At 46.6% G+C, this 24,121-nt stretch overlaps 1 protein-coding gene across 1 annotated transcript; it reads right to left on the reverse strand.

Annotated features, from left to right (window-relative positions):
* Positions 1 to 8,322: 8,322 nt before the first annotated feature.
* WFDC8 (WAP four-disulfide core domain 8) lies at positions 8,323 to 20,590 on the reverse strand (the record flags this gene model as incomplete). The annotated part of the gene is made up of 6 exons (XM_084758285.1): positions 8,323 to 8,465; positions 9,297 to 9,437; positions 15,289 to 15,456; positions 17,910 to 18,050; positions 20,383 to 20,492; positions 20,586 to 20,590. 6 exons carry the CDS (start codon positions 20,588 to 20,590, stop codon positions 8,323 to 8,325), a joined length of 708 nt encoding a protein of 235 aa, XP_084614411.1.
* Between the last annotated feature and the right edge of the window lie 3,531 nt (positions 20,591 to 24,121).

Below are 24,121 nucleotides of genomic sequence, written 5' to 3' on the forward strand. Positions count from 1 at the left end.
CAAACATTGCACATAATTCCTGGGAGATGCTATGGGGAGCATCTGCCTTCCTGGAGGTAGGATCCTCATGGGTGGTTATGATTTGACCATGAAGTGTTCCCCACTAGTTTGCATTTTGAACACTTGTCACCAGCTGGGGATGATGTTTTGGGAGGCCTTGGGACCTGTCAGGCGGTGAAGACTGGCTTGAGGAAATAGGTCGCTAGGGGAGAGCTTTTAAAGGTTATAACATAGCCCTGAAGTTCCTTGCTTCCCATTTAAGGAGTCCCAGCTATGTGTCTGACACCACGAACTCCGCCATGCCATTCCCATAGTGGTGTACAGAGGTCCTTTAAAACCATGATCCTAAGGAAACCTTTTGTACCCACATTGCTCCTGTTGGGTGTTCTGTCATAGCAAGGTAAAGGAATCAACACACAGGTGACACTGTACCCCGCCTTGTTTTGGGGGTACTAAGAATGGCCTGGGGCTTCATGCATGCTAGGCAAGCACTCTGCTATTGACCCGTACCTTCAGCCTATAGATGTAATCAGTTAAGGTGGTTGTATATTGGAGCGCCAAGGGCCTTCAATCCAATATGGCCGGAAATCTTTGAAAAGGGAGAAAGTTTGGCCTGAGATACACACATGGGGAGCATGCCATGCGGACTTGAAGGCAGGGACCACAATGATGTATCTACAAGCTGAGGATGGCCAGCAAGCGGCAGAAAGTACTAGAGAGATGTGGGATAATGGTCTCATGCATGAGCCAGAGAGATGGCTCAACAGATAAAGACACTTTCTGTGCAAGTCAGATGACCCAAGTCCAACTCGTAGGGCCAACATGAAGGTGAGAGGAGAAAACCTCTGACATACGCCCACCTGCCCCCCCTCCCGCCCCCACCCCCAGAGCAAATATTTATAAAGTCTCTTGCAGTCCTGAGAACGAACCTCACTGGCACCTTAACCTCATCCTTTAGCCTGCAGAATGGTCAGACAACACATTACTATCGCTGAAGCCAGAAGTCTGTAGTGCTTTGGTTTGTTTGTTTGTTTTCAAGACAGGGTCTCTCTGTATTAGCCTTGGTTGTCCTGGACTCACTCTGTAGACCAGGCTGGGCTGGAACTCACAGTGATCTGCCTGCCTCTGCTGCCCGAGTGCTGGGATTAAAGGCGTGCGCCACCCCTGCCTGGCACTGTAGTGCTTTGTTTGGGTGACCTCACAAACCCACAAAGGCTCCAGCTGGCTACAGGCTCCATGACCATAAGTGCCCACAGCAGTTGCTTTCTACCTCTCACAGTTCACTTCTCTGCCAGGCTCTTCAAGCCTGACTCTCCCACCTAGGCTATTGAGGCAGCCTCCAATGTATCCTCCTGCCTGCATCCCTGCCTGCATCCCTGCCTGCATCCCTGCATCCTCCAATCAAATCAGTCATGTGGTCCACCGGGAAGAAGGATCTAATGGATTTGAAAACAAGCTGATCATATCATTCCACACATAAGACATTGGCTTCACTACAAGGTCTTTCTGTGACTCACAAGGTCCTTCATTATTTGGCTCCTTTTCCTGGTTCTGGCCTCTTTTGCTGTGGAATCTCTTTAAGCCCCGCACTTGGGTGATTTTCCCTCCCTGCACTATGTCTCCCTCCCTTTGCACATCCATGTGCGTCATTGCTTATTCTTCCTTCAAAATCTTTCTCACAACTCAGTTCCTCCGCGATGCCTCTCCTAGCTCCACTCTGTCTCACACCATGGCAGTTGCCTGACTCGAGCCTGAATTTTTCCCCCACCTTGTTTCTGAAAGCGTGTGCGTCCACTTATCATTTTAATAAAATGCCTCCAGTCCTGTTCCTGGGGTTGCGAGCCTCCAATGTGCAGGGACTGTGTCTGATTTCATTCTGGGGCCTAAACGCCCAGCAGGCAGCCTGGCATAGGAGAGCTTTAGGGAGTGTTAAAGGTGAAGTAAGACGCATCCCACCCAAGGGCACTAAAAGATCCTTTAGCACAGGCTAAATCCTAACTAAGTCAATGGATTAAAGACTGGACATAGGGAGACCCATAAAGTTTGTCTAGGTAAAGGAAGATGAGAAAGAATGTGAAGGAAATGGGCTTGTGGAAGGGATTTGTGGGCAAATGGGTAGGTTGAAAAATAAATAAGGGAAATATAGATACACAGAGACCAGGGACCTGGGTAGATGCTCTGGTACTGGTCAAGTGGGGAAGAGGATCGAGTGGTTGGAAGCCTGACTGTAGCAATCAAAACATCACCCAAAGTGAAAGATGTGAAACTGTGAATTGTAATTCACAATACTCAAGGCTAATACATTTGAAAAATGGATCTATTTTTAGAAAAACGTACAAGACTGAAATTTACAGAGGAAGGGGCAGAGAAAATGCATAGACCATAAGAGGAAGACTTGGGTGGCAGTAAGCCAGACCCAGTGGAAAGGGAGTGAGGACACATGTATCAAGTCATTGTGCCTGACAGTGGTGTGTTGCAGGATCCATGAGGAAGCTGCAGGGACTCTATGCTGGGCTCCGCAGTGCAGCGGAAAGAGTTAGAAGTCGGGAAGATGCAGCGCCTTGACCCCGTGTTCTGGTACAGAGCCTTTAGCTGTGTAGACAGGCAGGCATGTGTGCAAATAGGCGTGGCAGTACACCAGGCACTGCCATGTGCTTCTGGCACAAGCCCAGTCCGTGGTGATCGGTGAGTTGGAAAAGTCCCAGGACCTCCTGGACAGGCACACCGTGCATCCCAGTGACAAAGCAGAAGATTCCACGGATGCAGTTGGAGGAAGGGCAAGGGAAGTGTTAACTAGACAGCTGTGTCACCAAGCGTGTGGCTGCCCATCTGCACCTCGTTCCAAAGGTGACTGAAAAGATGAAAGCGTCCCTCTTGTCCATTAGGGAAACAACTCTTCCTGGCTGCTGTTCAGGCTGAGAGGAGGCATCTGCAAAGGAGAGGGATGGGAAGTTAGTCTTTTAAGAAAGCAACCCCCACCCCCCCTGCACCCCTCCTTGGTTTTTGTTTGTTTTGAGACAATGTCTTACTGTGTATCTCTAGCTGTCCTGGATCTTGCCACATAGACCAGGCTGTTCTCTGCCTGCCACTGCCTCACGATTGCTGAGATTAAAGGTTTAAGTGAAGAGTCAAGGACACCACAAAACTCCCCCACAGAATCAAAACAATTCATAGGGGCTTACAGAGACAGCCAATAACCAGAAAGCTAGACTGGGTCTAACCTGGGCTCTCTGCATATATGTTATAGTTATGTAGCTTGGTATTTTTGTGGGAGTCTTAGCAGAAAGATCAGGGGGCTGTTTCTGACACTTTTCCCTGCTTTTGGGACCCCTATCCTCGTACTGGCTTGCCTTGTCCCGCCTTAATCTGAGGGGAGGTGCCTAGTCTTATGGCAGCTTGATAAAGCTCTGTTTGGTTGATATCCCTGGGAGGCTTGCTCTCTTCTGAAAGGAAAGTATAGCTGGGATCTTTTTTTTTTTTTTTTTTTGCTAATTTATTGGATTATTTTTCCCTCCTCCCTGCATCACCCCTATCACTTACAGCCTTCCAAAACTAGGTAGGAGAGAAAAAAAGGTTAGAGGGAAGAAGGGGGTTTTGATATCGTTAGACTACTTCCTGCTGATCAGGGGCATCTTGTTCCTTGGGGTGAGTTTGATATTCATAGTCGGGATATCTCCAGCCAGCAACCAGCAATCCAAACAACAGCAACAAGCAGCGAACAGCAACAGGAGAAGGCAGTAATTGGCAACAGGAGCAAATTCAGCAGCGACAGGAGCAAGAGCAAACAGGGGCAGTGGCAGCAGGGTGTGCAACAGCCTTGGCCTCTCCTGGGGCTCTGAAATCTATATGCCCTCTGAAAAGTCCCCAGAATTCAGCTGTCAAAATCACACCCCTGATAGAACATGAGCCAAATCACAGTTAGCTGATGTGGACAATACGAAGCAGCACCAGATCCCACTCCTGGGATTAAAAGAAAAAATGATTCCTATATGTTTTGTTTCTATGTTTTTAAAGAAACCAAAAATTCTCACTAAAGGAAAGGAAGGGCAAGTGGATGGGGAGGGGAGAAGTGGGTGGGAAGAAGTGGGAGGGAAGTGAGAGGGGAGAGGTGGGAGGGGAGAAATGGGAGGGGAGAAGTGGGAGGAGAGAAGTGGGAGGGGAGAAGTGGGAGGGGAGAAGTGGGAGGGGAGAAGTGGGAGGGGAGAAGTGGGAGGGGAGAAGTGGGAGGGAGAAGTGGGAGGGAGAAGTGGGAGGGAGAAGTGGGAGGGGAGAAGTGGGAGGGGAGAAGTGGGAGGGAGAAGTGGGAGGGGAGAGGTGGGAAGGGAGAAGTGGGAGGGAGAAGTGGGAGGGAGAAGTGGGAGGGGAGAAGTGGGAGGGAAGAAGTGGGAGGGAGAAGTGGGAGGGGAGAGGTGGGAAGGGAGAAGTGGGAGGGAGAGACTGGGAGGGGAGAGGTGGGAGGAGAGAAGTGGGAGGGGAGAAGTGGGAGGGGAGAAGTGGGAGGGGAGAGGTGGGAAGGGAGAAGTGGGAGGGAGAAGTGGGAGGGGAGAGGTGGGAAGGGAGAAGTGGGAGGGAGAGACTGGGAGGGGAGAGGTGGGAGGAGAGAAGTGGGAGGGGAGAAGTGGGAGGAGAGAAGTGGGAGGGGAGAGGTGGGAAGGGAGAAGTGGGAGGGAGAAGTGGGAGGGGAGAGGTGGGAAGGGAGAAGTGGGAGGGAGAGACTGGGAGGGGAGAGGTGGGAGGAGAGAAGTGGGAGGGGAGAGGTGGGAGGAGAGAAGTGGGAGGGGAGAGGTGGGAAGGGAGAAGTGGGAGGGAGAAGTGGGAGGGGAGAGGTGGGAAGGGAGAAGTGGGAGGGAGAGACTGGGAGGGGAGAGGTGGGAGGAGAGAAGTGGGAGGGGAGAAGTGGGAGGAGAGAAGTGGGAGGGGAGAAGTGGGAGGGGAGAAGTGGGAGGGGAGAAGTGGGAGGGGAGAAGTGGGAGGGGAGAGGTGGGAAGGGAGAAGTGGGAGGGAGAAGTGGGAGGGGAGAGGTGGGAAGGGAGAAGTGGGAGGGAGAGGACTGGGAGGGGAGAGGTGGGAGGAGAGAAGTGGGAGGGGAGAAGTGGGAGGAGAGAAGTGGGAGGGGAGAAGTGGGAGGGGAGAAGTGGGAGGGGAGAAGTGGGAGGGAGAAGTGTGAGGGAGAAGTGGGAGGGAGAAGTGGGAGGGGAGAAGTGGGAGGGGAGAAGTGGGAGGAGAGAAGTGGGAGGGAGAAGTGGGAGGGGAGAGGTGGGAAGGGAGAAGTGGGAGGGAGAGACTGGGAGGGGAGAGGTGGGAGGAGAGAAGTGGGAGGGGAGAAGTGGGAGGGGAGAGGTGGGAAGGGAGAAGTGGGAGGGAGAAGTGGGAGGGGAGAGGTGGGAAGGGAGAAGTGGGAGGGAGAGACTGGGAGGGGAGAGGTGGGAGGAGAGAAGTGGGAGGGGAGAAGTGGGAGGGGAGAGTGGGAGGGGAGAAGTGGGAGGGGAGAAGTGGGAGGGGAGAAGTGGGAGGGGAGAAGTGGGAAGGGAGAAGTGGGAGGGAGAAGTGGGAGGGGAGAGGTGGGAAGGGAGAAGTGGGAGGGAGAGACTGGGAGGGGAGAGGTGGGAGGAGAGAAGTGGGAGGGGAGAAGTGGGAGGAGAGAAGTGGGAGGGGAGAAGTGGGAGGGGAGAAGTGGGAGGGGAGAAGTGGGAGGGGAGAAGTGGGAAGGGAGAAGTGGGAGGGAGAAGTGGGAGGGGAGAGGTGGGAAGGGAGAAGTGGGAGGGAGAGACTGGGAGGGGAGAGGTGGGAGGAGAGAAGTGGGAGGGGAGAAGTGGGAGGAGAGAAGTGGGAGGGGAGAGGAAGTGGGGAGGGGAGAAGTGGGAGGGGAGAAGTGGGAGGGGAGAAGTGGGAGGGGAGAGGTGGGAAGGGAGAAGTGGGAGGGAGAAGTGGGAGGGGAGAGGTGGGAAGGGAGAAGTGGGAGGGAGAGACTGGGAGGGGAGAGGTGGGAGGAGAGAAGTGGGAGGGGAGAAGTGGGAGGGGAGAAGTGGGAGGGGAGAGGTGGGAGGGGAGAAGTGGGAGGGGAGAAGTGGGAGGGGAGAAGTGGGAGGGGAGAAGTGGGAGGGGAGAGGTGGGAAGGGAGAAGTGGGAGGGGAGAAGTGGGAGGGGAGAAGTGGGAGGGGAGAAGTGGGAGGGGAGAAGTGGGAGGGGAGAGGTGGGAAGGGAGAAGTGGGAGGGAGAAGTGGGAGGGGAGAGGTGGGAAGGGAGAAGTGGGAGGGAGAGACTGGGAGGGGAGAGGTGGGAGGAGAGAAGTGGGAGGGGAGAAGTGGGAGGGGAGAAGTGGGAGGGGAGAGGTGGGAGGGGAGAAGTGGGAGGGGAGAAGTGGGAGGGGAGAAGTGGGAGGGGAGAAGTGGGAGGGGAGAGGTGGGAAGGGAGAAGTGGGAGGGGAGAAGTGGGAGGGGAGAAGTGGGAGGGGAGAAGTGGGAGGGGAGAAGTGGGAGGGGAGAAGTGGGAGGGGAGAAGTGGGAGGGGAGAAGTGGGAGGGGAGAGGTGGGCTGGGCTTTTTATTTTATTTTTTCCATGCTGTTTTATCACGGCAGCAAAAACACTGGCTAAGTAAGACAGGAAAGTCATTTCCAGTTCAAACTTTAGCATCTGTGAATGATGGATCAAGGAGTGGTGACTTATGGCAGGTTTTACTTCCCTCTCACCTGCCTCTTCTGTGTTTCACTCATGGGAAGGAAAAAAAATCACAGAAAAGTGTTTTAGAGCCAAATTTCACTTGCTAAGTGTTTATCCTGTCTTTCTTGTACCAAGTCAAGGCCTGCTAGGCACCAGATTCTCCATACTGCATGGGTTCCTGCAGGCTGACAGAACCCAGAAAGGCTTTAGGGTCTTTCTGTTGCCTGGGTTTATTTTACATACAAGGGCATGAGTTAGATTTTAGGACATGGTGTTGAGAGAAAAAATGAAAGAAAGAAAGAAAGAAAGAAAGAAAGAAAGAAAGAAAGAAAGAAAGAAGAGAGAAAGAAAGAAGTGATAGATAAAAGAAACAACTTTGGATAAGCACTTTAAAAGCTTCCTATTTTAGTTTGTTTTCTATTTTTAATTATGTCTATTTATTAGGTGTGTGTCCCATTGTGCATGTGTGGAGGTCAGAGGGCAACCATCAGGGGTTGGGTCTCTCCTTCCACAGTGTCAATCCCAGGGATCGAACTCAGGTCTTCAGCCTTGGTGGCAGACACCTTTACCCATTGAGCCGCCAGACTGGCTTCTATTTTGTTTTTGAAACAGGATCTTCCTAGATTCCCAATCTTCCTAGATGGCCTGGAACTTGCTATGCAGACACAGGGTGGCTTTGCCTTGTAGCAATCCCCCTGCCTCAGCCTCCTGAATGCCAGGATATGTGTGCCATCAAGCTCAGATGAGAGGTTCCTGTATGCATCCTTTTCTGGTCATTGAGATATGGTTCTGTATTTCGTGTGTGTGTGTGTGTGTGTGTGTGTGTGTGTGTGTGTGTGTGTGTGCGCATACACGTACATGTGTGTGCAGGTACATGTATGTACAGGTATACCTGTGTGTGCTGGCGTGTGTGTACATGCATGTACACATGTATGAAGGCCAGATGTCAAGTTTGTGTGTGTGTGTGCATACATGTGTGTGCAGGGACATGTATGTACAGGTACACCTGTGTGTGCTGGTGTGTGTGTACATGCATGTACACATGTATGAAGGCCAGATGTCAAGTTTGTGTGTGTGTGTGTGTGGACATGTGTGTGCAGGGACATGTATGTACAAGTACACCTGTGTGTGCTGGTGTGTGTGTACAGGCATGTACACATGTATGAAGGCCAGATGTCAAGTTTGGGTACTTTTCCTCAGGCACCATCCTCCTTGTCTCTGATGTCACTGATTACGCTAGTCAGTGACCCCGATAAATCCTCCCCTCTCTGTCTCCCCAGCTCTGGGATTATAAGCACACTCTTCCACACCCTACATCTTTACATAAGTTCTAGGGATCACACTTAGAACCTGATGTTTGCAGGAAAAGTTTGGTTCCCACCATCACAGCAGGCAGCTGGCAACCACCTGTGACTCTAACTCTGGTAGCAGGGATTCTGACACCCTCTGCTGGCCCCCAGAAGCACTACACATGTCTGTACATGCCAGCACTCAACGTGAAGAAAGGAAAAAACTTACATTGGTATTTATGTGTGCGTGAATCACAGCAAACTTGTCAGTATTGTGATGACTGGCGGCATCATTTGCCCAGGTGGTTGTTTATTTGTATTATGCTGCTAGTGTGTCATTGCTCTGACAATGGCGATTCTTCCCACTCACTGTTCAGTGTAAGGGTCCCAAGCACTTCATCCCACAGCGGCTGCAGCACTTCTCGTACAGGGGACAGTCACTGTCCTGGTGGCACTTGGGCTTATCAAGCTTGGAACACGTCATAGGATTACTTTCTGGGCAAGAACCTGTTTTGACTTTGTGAGGTAAAAAAAGACAATTGACTTGGAAATAGTCTTTGAATTATTCTGAAGCCCAGACAATGTTTTGTTATTCTCTCTCTCTCTCTCTCTCTCTCTCTCTCTCTCTCTCTCTCTCTCTCTCTCTCTCTCTCCATATATATATTATATATTATATATATGTGTGTGTGTGTTTATGTGTGTGTGCCCATATGCCCATGCACCCGTGTGCACTTATCACTATACACCATCAATTTGTAGTCATTGAAGAATAAAGACTTAGAATAAGTTATGTTTTGTTGTTGTTGAAGGATTTTCCCAGACAGGTTTTCTCTGGTTGCCTTGCTGTCCTGGAACTACTCTGTAGACCAACCTGACTTTGAACAAAGAGATCCTCCAGCCTCTGCCTCCCAAGTTCTGGGATTAAAGGTGTGCATCTCTATTGCCCAAGAGAGTTGTGTTTGCTTTTGTTTTGTTTTGTTTTTGAAAAACAGAAACTGATTGTGCTCATGAGAGGTTCTGAAGAGCAATACACGTGTCCAGAGGTCAGGGGTCAACATGAGAGCACCACTTGGGCATTTAAAAAAATCTCCTGAGATGCCTCTAAGATTAGGGCATTTGAAGATCAGAGGACTCCTCCACCTCCCCACCAGGTGCAGGTACAGTACTGGGAGACCGAGGCAGAATGGTAAGTTTGAGGGCAGCATGATTCTATGGTGAGATCCAGACCATCCTAGACAACCTAGTGAGTTCACGCTCTGCGATGTTTCCCTCCCCCATCCCATGTCTCTCATCCACGGCATCCATGGCGTATACCCGTAGACTGGGAGGGTCATCACCAATCCTTACCTAGCCAGGCTTCTGCACAAGTAAAGCCACACCTGGACTCACAGCACTTTTCATCCTCTGGGCAATCCCTGTCGCTCTTACAGGAGTCCGGGCAATCCATTCGCATTTGGTAAGGGGAGAGCGGGCACTGTCCTTCCTTCACTGGAATGAGAGCAGACGTGATTTATTCAGATTACACCACAATTGTTCTCCCATCACTCGTATCCTTCCATTCCTCCTACCCTCCCACCCCACCCTATTACCCTCCCTTAGGTCCATGTCCAAAGGGGATCTCCTCCCCCACTTTATGGTCGCAGGCTAACAAGTCTCATCTTGGTAGTGCCTATTCTTTCTTTGAGTGCCACTAGGGCTCCCCACATAGGGGAGGTAATCAAATATGGGGAACCAGAGTTCATGTCAGAGTTAGTCCCTGCTCTCCACATAACTGTGGAGGATGTCCTGTCCATTGGCTAGATCAGAGTAGGACTTCAGTGTTTACTACCTGTATTGTCGTTGGTTAGTGCAATAGTTTGAGCTGATACTCCTGGGCTCTGACCCACCCGTTACGATGTTCTTCTTGTAAGTTTCTAAGATCCTCTGGATCCTTCTATTTCCCCATTCGCCTATATTTCTCTTACCTAGAGTCCAAGTAAGATGTCCTCACATCTGTCCCAATCTCTTGGTAAGTGAAGACATTCATGGGGCATGACTTTTGGGCTAGTGTCCAATTATAAGTGAGTATATACCATGTGAGTCTTTCTGCTTCTGGGTTAATTCACTCAGTATGATCATTTCTAAGTTCCTCCATTTGTCCACAAATTTCTGGATTTCCATGTTTTTTAAAGCTGAGTAGTATATAACAATTTCTTTATCCATTCTTCCACTGAGGGACATTTAGGCTGTTTCCAGAATCTGGCAATTATGAATAAGGCTGCTATGAACATAGTTGAACATATGTACTTATTATGTGGCAGAGCATATTCTGGGTATATTCCAAGGAGTGGAATAACTGGGTCTTGAGGAAGTCCTATTCCATTTTTCTGAGAAAGCACCAGATAGATTTCCAAAGTGGTTGTACTAGTTTGCATTCCCACCAGCAATGAAGGAGTGTTCCTCTTTCTCCACATCCTCACCAGCATGTGGTGTCACTTGAATTTTTGATCTTAGCCATTCTGATGGGTGTAAGACAGAATCTCAGAGTCATTTCCATTTGCCTTTCTCTGATGACTAAGGATGTTGAGCATTTCTTTAACTGTTTCTCAGCCATTTGATATTCCTCTGTCGAGAATTCTGTGTTTAGTTCTGAGCTCCATTTCTTAACTGGGTTATTTGTTTGGGTGGTGTTTAATTTCTTGAATTCTTTATATATTGTGGATATCAGGCCTTTGTCAGATGTAGGGTTGGTCAAGAGCTTTTCCCAGTCTATAGGCTGTCATTTTGTTCTGTTGACAGTGTCTCCTGCTTTACAGAAGCTTCTCAGCCTCATGAGGTCCCATTTATTAATTGTTGACCTTAAGACCTGGGGTGTTGGTGTTCTGTTCAGGAAGTTGTCTCCTGTGCCAATGTGTTCCAGGCTCTTCCCCACTTCTTCCAACCAATTTAGTGTCTCTGGTTTTATGTTGAGGTCTTTAATCCCCTTGGACTTGAGTTCTGTGCATAGGGACAAATATGGATGTACATGTAGACATCCAGTTGGACCAGCACCATTGGTTGAAGATGCTATTCTTTTTCCATTGACTAGATTTGGCTTCTTTGTCAAAAATCAAGTGACCATATGTGTTTGGATTCAGTTCTGGGTCTTCCATTAGACCATTGATCAACCAGCCTATTGCTGTGCCAGTAGCATGCTGTCTTAATTACTGTTGCTCTATAGTACAGCTTGAGATCAGGAATGGTGATTCCTCCGGAGGATCTTTTATTGTATAGGATTGTTTTACTTATTCTGGGTTTTTTCTTTTTCCATATGAAGTTGAGGATTGACCTTTCAATGTCTTTTTTAAAAAATTGTGTAGGTATTTTGATAGGGATTTCATTGAATCTGTAAGTTGCTTTGGGTAAGATGGCCATTTTTACTATGTTAATTCTCCCAATCCAAGGGAGATCCTTCCATCTTCTCATGTCATCTTCAATCTCTTTCTTCAGGGATATAGAGTTTTTTTTTTTTCAAACAAGTCCTTCAGTTGCTTGGTTAGAGTAATTCCTAGATATTTTATATTGCTTGTGGCTAATGTGAAGGATGCAGTTTTCCTAATTTCTTCCTCTGCATGGTTGTCATTTATATTTAGGAAAGCTAATGACTTTTTTTTGAGTAATTTTGTATCCAGCCAATTTGCTGAAGAAGTTTATCAGCTGTAGGCATTCTCTGGTGGAGTTTTGGGGTCACTTATGTGCACTATCATATCATCAGCAAATAGGGATAATTTGACTTCCTCATTTCCCATTTGGATCCCCTTGATCTCCTTTTGTTGTCTTATTACTCTGGCTAGAACTTCAAGAACTATATTGAAGAGATATGGAGATAGTGAGCAACCTTGTCTGGTCCCTGATTTTAGAGGAATTACCTTGAGCATCTGTCCATTTAATTTGATGTTGGCTATCAGCTTGTTGTATATAGCCTTTATTATGTTGAGGTATGTGCCGTGTATCCCTGATCTCTCCAAAACTTTAAACATGAATGCGTGTTGAATTTTGTCAAATACTCTTTCTGCATCTAAGGAGGTGATCATTTGGTTTTTCTCTTTCAGTTTGTTTATATGGTTCATTACATTGATAGATTTTCTTATATTAAGCCATCCCTGCATGCCTGGAATAAAGCCTACCTGGTCATGGTGAATGATGTCTTTGATATGTTCTTGTATTCGTTTTGTGAGTATTTTTGCATTAATGTTTGTAAGAGAAATTGGTCTGACATTCTCTTTTTTTGTTGGGTCTTTGTGGGGTTATGTATCATCATGACTATGGCCTCATAGAAAGAAGCAAGCTGGTGTAGTCATTCTAATATCTAATTAAATAGACTTTCAACCAAAATTATTAAAAAGGGATGAGGAAGGACACCTCATACTCATCAAAGGTAAAACCAACCAAGAAGACATCACAATTCTGAACATCTGTGCTCCTAATACAAGGGCATGTACATTTGTAAAAAGAACTATTAACAAAGCTTAAATGACTCATCAATCCCCACACATTAATAGTGGGAGACTTCAACACCCCACTTTCACTGAAGTATAGTTCTTTGAAAGAGAGACTAAGCCGGGAAGTAACCTCATTAACCAACATCATGAATCAAATGGATTTAACCAATATTTACATAACTTTTCACCCAAACACAAAGGATTATACCTTTTTCTCAGCACCTCATAGAATCTTCTCTAAAATTGATCACATAGTAGGTCACAAAGCAGGCCTCAACAGATACAAGACGATTGAAATAATACCTTGTATCCTATCAGATCACCATGGTCTAAGGCTGGACTTCAACAACAACAGAAATAACAAAAAGGCTACAAACACATGGAAACTAAAACTCTACTTAATGACACCTGGGTCAGGAAAGAAATAAAGAAAGAAATTGAAGACTTCCTGAAATTCAATGAAAATGAAGGAACAACATACCCAAATTTGTGGGACACAATGGAAGCGGTGCTAAGAGAAAAATTCATAGCAGTAAATGCCTTTAAAAAGAAAGTGGAAATATGCCACATAAACAACTTAACGACATATCCGGAAGCCCTAGAAAAAAAGAAGTGGAAACACCCAAGAGGAGTAGACATCTGGAAATAATCAAAGTCAAGGCTGAAATCAATAAGTTAGAAACAAAGAGAACAATTCAAAGAATCAACAAAACCAGGAGCTGGTTCTTTGAGAAAATCTACAAGATAGACAAACCGTTAGCCAAACTAACTAAAAGGCAGAGCAACACTATCCAAATCAACAAAATCAGAAATGAAAAGGGAGACATAACAACAGACACTGAAGAAATACAAAGAATCATAAGACCCTACTTTAAAGGCATATATGCCACAACATTTGAAAATCTAAAGGAAATGGACACAATTTTGATCGATTCCATTTGCCAAAATTGAATCAAGATCAAATAAACAAATTAAATAGCCCCATTTCACCTATAGAAATAGAAGCAATCATTGATAGTCTCCCTTCCAAAAAAAAAACCCCACGGCCAGATGGTTTCAGGGCAGAATTCTACCAGACCTTCAAAGAGGAGCTAATACTGATACTCTTCAAGCTACTCCAAAAGATAAATATGGATGGAACATTGCAGACATGAGTCTTACAGCACCCCACCACCCACTGTCCTTCAGAAAGCTTCTTGTCCTAGGGGCAACAGTTTCTATACTGTGGTTAAGTTTACCCTGACCATCTCCATGTGCTGAGTTGGAACACAAATACAGCATGTACCATGCTACCGAGGGGTGCTTAATGTAGGAAGTCCCCACATTCCTCCCTGGAACTCCTTGCTCCTTCCTTCCTTTCTTCTTTCTCTCTTTCTTTCTTCCTTTTCTTTCTCTCTTCCTCCTTTCTTTTTTCTTTCTTTCCTTTGTTCCTTCCCACTCTCCTTTTTTCCTTTATTTTTCTCAGGTCAGATTCAGAAATGAATTTTTTTAAAAATTTGTTCTGCTTTTGTGTCAGTTTTAGTGTTTTGAGACAAAGTCTCATGTAGCTCAGCGTGGTCTCAAACTCTCTGTGTAGATACTTCGAGGCTAAGAAATTAAAACCTGAGCTCCATCTCCACCAACTGTCTATCCCTCAGCAGTTAAGAGGATTGTTCTAATTCTGCTTTCTCCTCTGCAAAGTGCTGGTGAGGGAGCCAAATATGGTGGCTCCCACTTATAACTCCAGCACTTGGATGGCTGAGGCAGAAGAATTGCTGCAAGTTCCTGCATGGCCTGGTTACAGAGTGAAAGCAAACAAACAAAATCATAAAGTGTTGATGATGGAATATTTCCCAACCTGCCTCACAAAACTTTGAGTACAAATACAGTGCCGATAAGCCGATCACATTTATTCCGAGGCCAACACATGCATTTCGAAGATCCACAGTCATCCCACCATTTGTTGCCATTTAGTGAGCCACACCACAAAGAACCAGCAGGCCATGCCCTTTGTATTTGATGGCAAAGAACCCTGCCAACAACTCAGTGAGCTGCTTGTTCTTCCAGAATAAAAAGGCAAAGAAACTTGCAGGGGGTGGAGATGAGTAAGATTTAATTCAGCTTATTCTATGCATAAAGTCCACAGCACCCTGGCTCCCAGCAGTGTTGGCACTGAGAACTGCACTGAAGACCAGATCTATAGGCTTCCCTTTCACCTCCCAGGGCTGCACTTCCTCCAAGGTGTTCTCAAACTGACCTATGTGTGCTCCCGTCTAAGGTAATTTTCAGGATGATGCTCAACAGGGTGCTGTGATGAGAAAGAGCTTCCTCCAAAGAGATAGACCTGAGCTTTTGGGTTCCACAGGCCAGTGTTTATGAACACGTTGCATGTCTTGTCTCATTTTGGGAGGATTGCAGGGATTTTTGAGAGTAGAGAAGTCATGGGTAGGTGGAGTGTAAAACTGAGAGCTGGGAAAGTAGGGTTAAGCCCTTGAATGAGAGCCAAGGAGAGTCAGGGTCTTCAGGAGATCTGTATGGGGATCCATCTTTGGGAAGATAAAGTCCTACACAGGTATCCAGTTGCTCAGAAAAGGGCAGGGGCCATAGGAGCCCTTCAAGACATGGCTGTTTCCAGAGGTCTTATATCTTTTGTCTTTTCCTCATTTCCCAGCCTCACGATTTGTGCATTATCTTGGTTTCTGGTCACAACAACTCCTTTACATAAATACTGTTAATATCCCCATCTTATAGCCAGCTAAAAGTCATAAAGGCAAGCAGCTGCCCAATGATCTCTCAACCAGCAAACGGTAGAGCGAGGGTTTGGATCCAAGTGATAAGTGTGCTACTGTACTAATTGTAGCTACGTGAGACATTCAGACCACTAGAGACATGGGTCTTACCGGTGTGCATGCAGACCTTCCTGCAGTCAGTCTCGCTGAGGAAGTTGTTGGCATTCCCTTTACATCCACTGTACCTAAAGGATCTGCACTGCTTCTTCTCAGAGTCAAAATACCAGCGAGTCACATTGTCACGGCAGTGTCCTGTGTCTGAAGGTAACATGCAGGGCTCTGAGGGGAGGGAAGCAAAGCATGAGCATGAACACAGTCCTGAAGAGGAGGTCAGGTCCCTAGACACAGCCTCTGTCATGATTCATAGTGTTACTGTTCTACTCATAGAAAGAGCCAATGGGGACAAAAGACATAGAAGAACCAAGGAGATAGCTAGGAAAGGCGTGAAGGCATTTGTTGCCAACCCTGATGACCCGAGTTGGACCTCCAGGGCCCACACAGTGGAAAAAAGGAACCAACTTCCATGAATTGCCTGCTGACCTCCACAAACATGTCATGGCAGCCTCCCCAACAAAATAAAAATAAATGTAGAAATTTTTTTCCTTTTAATCCCTCCCCCTTATATTTTACGTGTATGAGCATTCCTCTTTCATGTGCACATCTGCACCATGTGTGTGCAGTACCCTGTGAGGCCAGAAGAGGGATCCAGATCTCCTGGTCTGAACAGTGGTCCTCTGCAAGAGAAACAAGTACTTTCAATTGCTGAGCCGTCTCTCTAGGTCCCCAAATTTTCTTTTGAAAAAAGATATAGGCTTGATTCTCAGCACCTACATGTTGGCTCACAACTGTTTATCACTCTACTTCCAGGGGACCTAATACTTTCTTTCAACCTTGACAGGCACCAGTCAAAGATGGTTTATATACATACATGCAGGCAAGACACACACACACACACACACACACACACACACACACACCATTAAATCTTTTTTAAAAGATAGGCTCGAGTCATATCTCTACAGCTAATGCATGATACTCTAAATGTCAGCTTTTCTAAATGTCATCCCATCTTATAAAGTGCATGACAGTTGGGCGGTAGTGGTGCACGCCTTTAATTCCAGCACTTAGGAAGCAGAGGTTGGTGGATCACTAGGAGTTTGAGGCTAGCCTGGTCTACAAAGTGAGTCCAGGAAAGCCAAGGCTACTCAGAGAAACTGTGTCTTGGAAAATGAAAATAATAATAATTAATAATAATAATAATAATAATAATAATAATAATAATAATAATGTGCATTACAAACAGCATATAAACACACTTTGTAGTGGATCTTCCTTCCCTATTGCCTTGAGCTTTGAGAGGGTAACATGTGTCCAGCACAGGATCCAAAGTGCCTGGTATACAAGGAGAAGAAGCACAGACCCTGATGACTAAAAACAAATATGACACAGCTAGGCCATGTTGTTCCTCTACTCAGAACACACACACACACGCGCACACACACAAACACACACACACCCCTTACAGAACAACCCACATCACTGTCCCTCTACGATCGTGATACAGTGAGACAAAGGCGAGATAACAGAGACTCACAGAACCCCAAAGGCATCCAACTTCTATCTCATGCGAACAGCTAACATCCCTCTCTGGGTTACAGCTGCCTCCGCGCTCTACCTGCCCTGTTTGAGATAAGAGCCACAGGAAGAGATGCCCAGCCATAGAATTAACCTATTTTTGGACAATGTCCAACTTAAGGCTAACCCTCACTTCTCTGGTCCTCTCCCAATTACCCAACGCAAACCTTAATCCTATGATAGACTCAAACAGATTCTTCCTGGAATAGATGCCTCATGGTTGTCTGTGATGAGCAATCTCTGTGACAGTCATGAGCAGTAAACCCATCTTATCAGCAAGTGTATTCACGGCAGTCTTAGGCCGAAAGGTCTCATATGGCTTTGACTTAACCAAGAGCTTGGGTTCTTAGAATAGCAGGAAATGCAGGTCTCGTCACCCATCCAAACCTCTGCTTCCATGTTTCTCTTCACGTTCCCTGTGTAATTTTAATTTTGAGATATGAAGAGCCAATGCTAACTATGTAGATAGATAGATAGATAGATAGATAGATAGATAGATATAGATATAGATATAGATATAGATATAGATATAGATATAGATTGCTTTTTTGAGACAGAGTTTCTCTGGAATTCAAAGAGATCCACCTGTCTCTTCCTCCCAAACGCTGGGATTAAAGCCATGTGCCACTACGCCTGGCCCCGGCCTGAATATATTAGGTGTGAAAGTAAGGAAGAAATGAATGAATACATATTACATGTTTGGTCTCTGACATACAGGATGCTAAATACTTGGGATTTTTAGGAAACCTTTTTATAGGCCAAAGAGTCCAAAATGATCCAACACCTAGGTTGATGGATGCTTCATTTCTCAAAGAACAATTTGAATGAAATTTGATTTTTTGCAAACAGTAGCTTTAATACATAGTGGATATAGAATAGGCACCAGCTACCTGTGAGCGCTGTACACAAGAAAGCTGGCACTGATGTTAAGCACGTGGTGTGCACACGTGGATTCATGACTTGCACTTAAAGGGGGGAGTTAAAAACTACAGAATAAGGAAGATACAAACCCTGGCCTGTTGGTCCTGCCTTCAAAGACACAGCAAGAAGTGGGAAACCTCGGAAGCCATATCTGCCTTCCATCTGGGTGCCAGTACCTTGGTAAGGATCCATGCATATCCTCCTACAGGCAAAATGGCAGCACTTGAGATGGGCTTTACAGTTGAAGTCTGTTGTGCAGGAGCTCGAAAGCACAGTTCTGCATTCCAACCGCTTCCTGGGGCACTCTCCCACTTTTTCTGCAAGGAAAAACATCCAGGCTCACACTCTCAAGCATTTCAGCCCCTTTCCCCCTGGCAAAGGTGGGCTTTGAAGATCTGTCTTCTCCTCTACCTCTGACTCTCAGGTCTTCCCTTGCTTGTACTTAGAGGCCACATCCGTCTCTCCCCGATGGAGCTGAGTCAAGAACGTGTGCTCAGGTAACTGAAGAGAAACCATCTTGGGTTCCAACGCATGTAGCTAGACACCAGTGACATATGTCTTAATCTTGAGACCTGATGGCTTTAGTGCTTAGCTTCTCTGCTTCCAGCACCACATCAGCAGAGGAGTTTGATGAGCATCAGAGGAACCAGGAATCCTGACTTTGGTCCCTGCCATCTTATGGCGATTCAGGCCCAGTCTAGGTCCAGTTACAGGGTTTTTGAGTTAGAAACTCTAAGATAAAGAAATGGTGTGTGGGCAGAGGAAGGAAATGCTGTCGTCAGATCTGGTCTTGCTAGCCTGGCTCCAACATGAACTACACAAATCATATGTGAAAATACTTCTCATTGTCCGAGTCAGAAGTTTCCCATCTGTAAGACGAGACTGGCAATCCCTACCTTAGAGTCGGCCTGTAGAAATTTAGTGGAAGGATGCCCGAGATACACTCACTACAGTGCCTGGCACCAGGTCAAAGTCAGGCGGCTATGAGGTGGCATCCTCCCTTTTAATTGTGTCATATCACTGCCTGACTTCATGGTTTGCAGGGGCCAGGATTCTAAAGCCATGCCTTAATACTCCTGTCCCCTTGTTATTGCATCAAGCACAAATCTAGGCACTGCTAAGAGTGACCTTGTAGGTGCAATTCAAGCCCTAAACTGGTGTAACCTTAAGACTAAAAGGTAGCTACAGCCAATCAACAGGATCCCTTAAAAAGCAGGATTTTCTGGTTGACTGAGAAGTTAGAGATTTAAATGGCAGGAAGGTTACAACAGTCTGTCTCAGTGGCTCTGACAGTGACAGAAGGGTCAGGAAGTGAGGGTGGCCTCCAGAATCTGGCATCAGTATAGAAACGAGAGCCCCAGACCTAAAACTGTAAGGAAATGGTTAGTGATCCTCGAAGAGGACCTGGAGTCCCGGATGAGAGCCGCAGCCTTGCCTGGCACCTCGATCTCAGACTGGTGAGAATCTGACAAGACAACTCAGGTGCACCACACAGATTTCTGACCTCTGGATGGAGCTTCCGTGACAGCAGGGTGCTGAAACAGTGTGCCATGGCTCTAAACAGCACCCACAACCAGGATTTAGTCCAAGAGGCTAGATGTTTGTTGGTTTTTGAACTAGGCAACTTTACAATGAGAAGGTCCACATAGTCAGTGCCAGCCTCCTGCTTTCACATGTTCAGAGAATGTTTCATATGTTCAGAAAAGCTAAACAAATAACTCAGAACCACCTCACAGTGACCAAAAACCAAAGGCAGAGAAGTTTTGAGATTACACAGAGTCTTACTGTGTAGACTCTGGCCTCCCTCCTCCTTCCCGGGGATCCTTAACCCTCTGTGTGTGAGTTTGTTATTGTATGTTTTCCCACCTTGTCAGTTTGTCATTTTGAGCCCCACCCCTTCCTCCCTGGATGGCTCTTCTTAGTCATGTACCTATTGTGCACACACCAGGGGACTCTTGCACGTTTCCTGGTCTCAGGTGTCTCGTGAGCTTCCTGGACTCTTCTTGTCTTAACACACTCTTTCCCGTGATTCTGGCTGGTTCTGGTATCTTTCCCTCAGGCCCAGCCTTTGTTTGCAGTTACCTGAAGAAAGCCATTCAAGAGCCTCTCGGGCTAGTACTGGAGCCCTGGCTCGGTGGATGGGAGCCTTTGTTTCAATGTGTTTAAGACAGAGCCAGTGTCTTTTGGGCCTAAAACGCACTTCCTACTCTCTGTTCCCCATCTTGACCATCACCACATCAACAGTTCAGTTATGAAACACAGTGAAGAAAGGGTTTATGTAGACTCCCCCGCCCCCACCCTAGATTCTGATCCACCCAGGACTTGGGTCAAGCCTGTTTCTTCAATCTTTCCCCACCCTATCTCCCCTCTTTCTTGGCTGCCACCTGGCCTCACTTTCTCCGGCCCTCTTTTTTTCAGCTTCATGCCTAATGAATAATTAAGTTTTAAAAATTTACAGACATGCATTGAGGAGAGCCAGGGAAATAATTTGGGTGAACAGGTGAAGGAAGCCATACACAGAAGAAGTTGTCTGTGACCTTGAAGCCAGCAGTGCTTTGTCAATCAACACTAACTAACCCTTGCCCTTGATTCCAGCCCTCTGTCCCCAAGAGCACCCCCAGGAAGAACGAGCACGACATTGGGACGCACGTTTGGGTCTCATGTTCAGGAATGCTGAAGTCCGCTCCAAGGAGAGGAAGAGAAACAGCATGAGTGTTCCACCTATCCAGGAGCTGGCAGAGCCATGGGCCGAGAGATGCCTGTATGAGCAAAGAGCAGGGGCCTGAGTTAGGCGCATCCGGGGAGAAGCACCGACCACGCAGGACTTCTAGAGGGTTCCCATCCCCACTTACTTCATGGTTGAGAAAACAGAGCCAGAGGCCAGAGGGGTCTGTCGGAGGTGTCAAGTCCCTCCCGGACTCTCCGTGGCACCCTATACTTGGCCATGGTGGTGCATCAGGTCCTTCTTGGTCACTTTCCCACTGTCTTGCTCCTGGGCAAGCGGTCACACTTGAGTCATCACAGGGCCTCATTTGGAACAGTCGCCTGGTGACTTTCCTGTGCTTGTGTCTAAAGCAACGATTCAGCAGAGCCTTTGCTTTGCTTTGCTCCACTGATGACTGGGATAGATCACATGACAGTGTCTGAGACTGGGCACGCGCTCCAGGATGTAGGTGTCTCAGAATTGCACAGGCACAATCCATACACACATGCGCCTACACACACTTATGTACCAACACACACACACACACACACACACACATACACACACACACACAGATACACACACACTCACACACACACACATATACACACATAATGTCCAAATACACACATGTGTCCCGAGTGACCTGTTAACAAAGAGATTCCTCTCATTCCTTCTGGCTCATGCAACTCCAGGATCTTTTTTTTTTTTTTAAATAATCTTTGTTTAGTTTTATTTTACATGCACAGGACTTGGAACTGGAGTTACAGACAGTAGTGAGCTGCCGTGTGGGTGCTGGGAATGGAACCTTATGGAGGACCAGACAGTGCTCTTAACCACTGAGCAGTCTCTCCAGCCCCCAACTCTGGGATCTTATAATTCATCCTGACAGCCTGGTAAACAGATAATCCCCACTTCAAGACTAGTTTCATGTTTCTTCATGCCCCATATGTATTTTAAATTGTGTGTGTGTGTGTGTGTGTGTGTGTGTGTGTGTGTGTGTGTGGTGTGGCACAGTGCACATGTGGAGGTCAGAGGACAATTTTTGAAAGTCGGTTCTTTCCTTCGACTGTGCGTCCTAGAGGCAGGACTCTAGTGAGGGCTTTTACTTGTTGAGACAGGGCCTCCCACAAGGGTTCTTCTATTTCGACATGAGAAGACAGTGCGATGTCTGTAGCTTACTCTAGGTAAACACACTCTAGATACCGTGTGAGGATGGGGGAAGGATGAAATCGATGCTGGTACGAATCGTTTCGGAGCCTGAGGGCCTGTGGCCATGCCTTGGAGCCTCTTTCCCGGAGCAAGAGTAGGAAGACTAGCAGGAGCTGCCATCCCCTTATGCATTTTTAAAAGATGTCCCCCAGCCCCCCCCAACAGGTGTCACAGCACAGCAGCCCCTGGACTCTTTTTCAGCAGTGGGAATATTAACCCCAAAGCAGTAATTGTGATTTTGGCCTTTTCTTGGCCACTTATATCAATAACATAATTTGGATCCTCGGTTTTCTTCATTCAGAAAATGGGAAAACACACCTAGCACATCTGGTTGGCTGTGGTGGGAAAGCAGATGGAGTGGCATGAAAATCTGGTGCATCAGTGTGGAACTGAGATAGAAAGGCAGCAAGCATGAGTTTGGAGTTGGACTGAATTCTCCCATGTTCACCATGTTATCCGCTATGTGGTCTCAGCTCAGGCACTGAGCATCACTGAACCTCCATTTTTTTTTTACTACAAACAAGCAAACAATAATACATTTATGCTTCCTGATGCCCAGCTCTATGCTTCCTGATGCTCATCTCTATGTATCTTGATGCTCATCTCTATGCATCCTGATGCCCAGCTCTATGCATCCTGATGCCCAGCTCTATGTTTCCTGATGCCCAGTTCTATGTATCTTGATGCTCAGCTCTATGCATCCTGATGCCCAGCTCTATGCATCCTGATGCCCAGTTCTATGCATCCAGATGCCCAGCTCTATGCTTCCTGATGCCCAGCTCTATGTATCTTGATGCTCAGCTCTATGTATCTTGATGCTCAGCTCTATGCATCCTGATGCCCAGTTCTATGCATCCTGATGCCCAACTCTATGCCCCTGATGCTCAGCTCTATGCTTCCTGATGCTCAGCTCTATGCTTCCTGATGCTCAGCTCTATGCATCCTGATGCTCTGCTCTATGCATCCTTATGATCCAGATTAAATTCACTACAAGCCATGATTGGTTTATATAGTATTGAGAAGGCACATGTGTAAGAATAAGAAGGCCCAATTTTAAACTCCACTGGTGCACCCTAGCTTGCCCTAGCTGGAAGAGAGTCAGGTAGAAGTTTCCCCACTTTCTGCCCTTTTCCCATCCATAACATGAAGGTAATTGACTAATGATGTCAAACAATTTTCCACTTCTAAGAAATCACAACATCGAAGGAATCCTGCCAGATCTAATAAGCACATTCTTTGTACCCTCCAGCCCAGCTTGGGTTTGTCATACACGAACAGCTAGAACATGTTGCTCCTGCTCCTGCACCAGTGACACTCTTAGAAATGGCTCCTTTGTGCCCTGTGCTGATAACATCTGCTCACATGGCCTGCTCAAGAGTGAGCTTGGAGCTTTCTGGGCTGTGCATAAAGAACCCCTGCCTTGAAAGGCTGCAATGGAACCAAATGGCTCTTCATTTCTTCATGACTTCCTCATTAGAAGTTGGTTGACATCCCAGGGGGGACATTCTTTGGTTGCTAAACAATACTGTGCCCTGTGGAAATACAGGTGAGTTTGTTATTCTGCTTTTATTTTTATTTTTTGTTTTTGTTTTTAAATTAATTTATTCAGATTACAATGCAATTTTTCTCCCGTCACTCATATCCTTCTGTTCCTCCTACCCTCCCTTAGGTCCATGTCTGAAAGGGATCTCCTCCCCCACTTTATGGTCGCAGGCTAACAAGTCTCATCTTGGCAGTCTGCTTATTCTATCTTTGAGTGCCACCAGGGTACTCCATGAAGAGGAGGTCATCAAATATGGGGAACCAGAGCTCATGTCAGAGTTAGTCCCTGCTCTCCACATAACTGTGGAGGATGTCCTGTCCATTGCCTAGATCAGAGTAGGACTTCAGTGTTTACTACCTGTATTGTTGTTGGTTAGTGCAGTAGTTTGAGCAGACAAATCCACCCATTATGATGTTCTTCTTGTAGGTTTCTAAGATCCTCTGGATCCTTCTATTTCCCCATTCACCTATATTTCTCTTACCTAGAGTCCCAGTAAGATGTCCTCACATCTGTCCCAACCTCTTGGTAAGTGAAGACATTTATGGGGCATGACTTTTGGGCTAGTGTCCAATTATAAGTGAGTATATACCATGTGAGTCTTTCTGTTTCTGGGTTAATTCACTCAGTATGATCATTTCTAAGTTCTTCCATTTGTCCACAAATTTCTGGATTTCCTTTTGTTTTTTTTAAATAGCTGAGTGGTATTCCATAGTGTAAATGTACCATAATTGCTTTATCCATTCTTCCACTAAGGGACATTTAGGCTGTTTCCAGATTCTGGCAATTATGAATAAGGCCGCTATGAACATGGTTGAGCATATGTCCCTGTTGTGTGCTGAAGCATATTCTGGGTATATTCCAAGGAATGGAATAGCTGGGTCTTGAGGAAGCCCTATTCCATTTGTCTGAGAAAGTGCCAGATAGATTTC

The sequence above is a fragment of the Acomys minous genome (genome assembly GCF_964271855.1).
Source record: "Acomys minous genome assembly, chromosome: 15".
NCBI lineage: Eukaryota > Metazoa > Chordata > Mammalia > Rodentia > Muridae > Acomys > Acomys minous.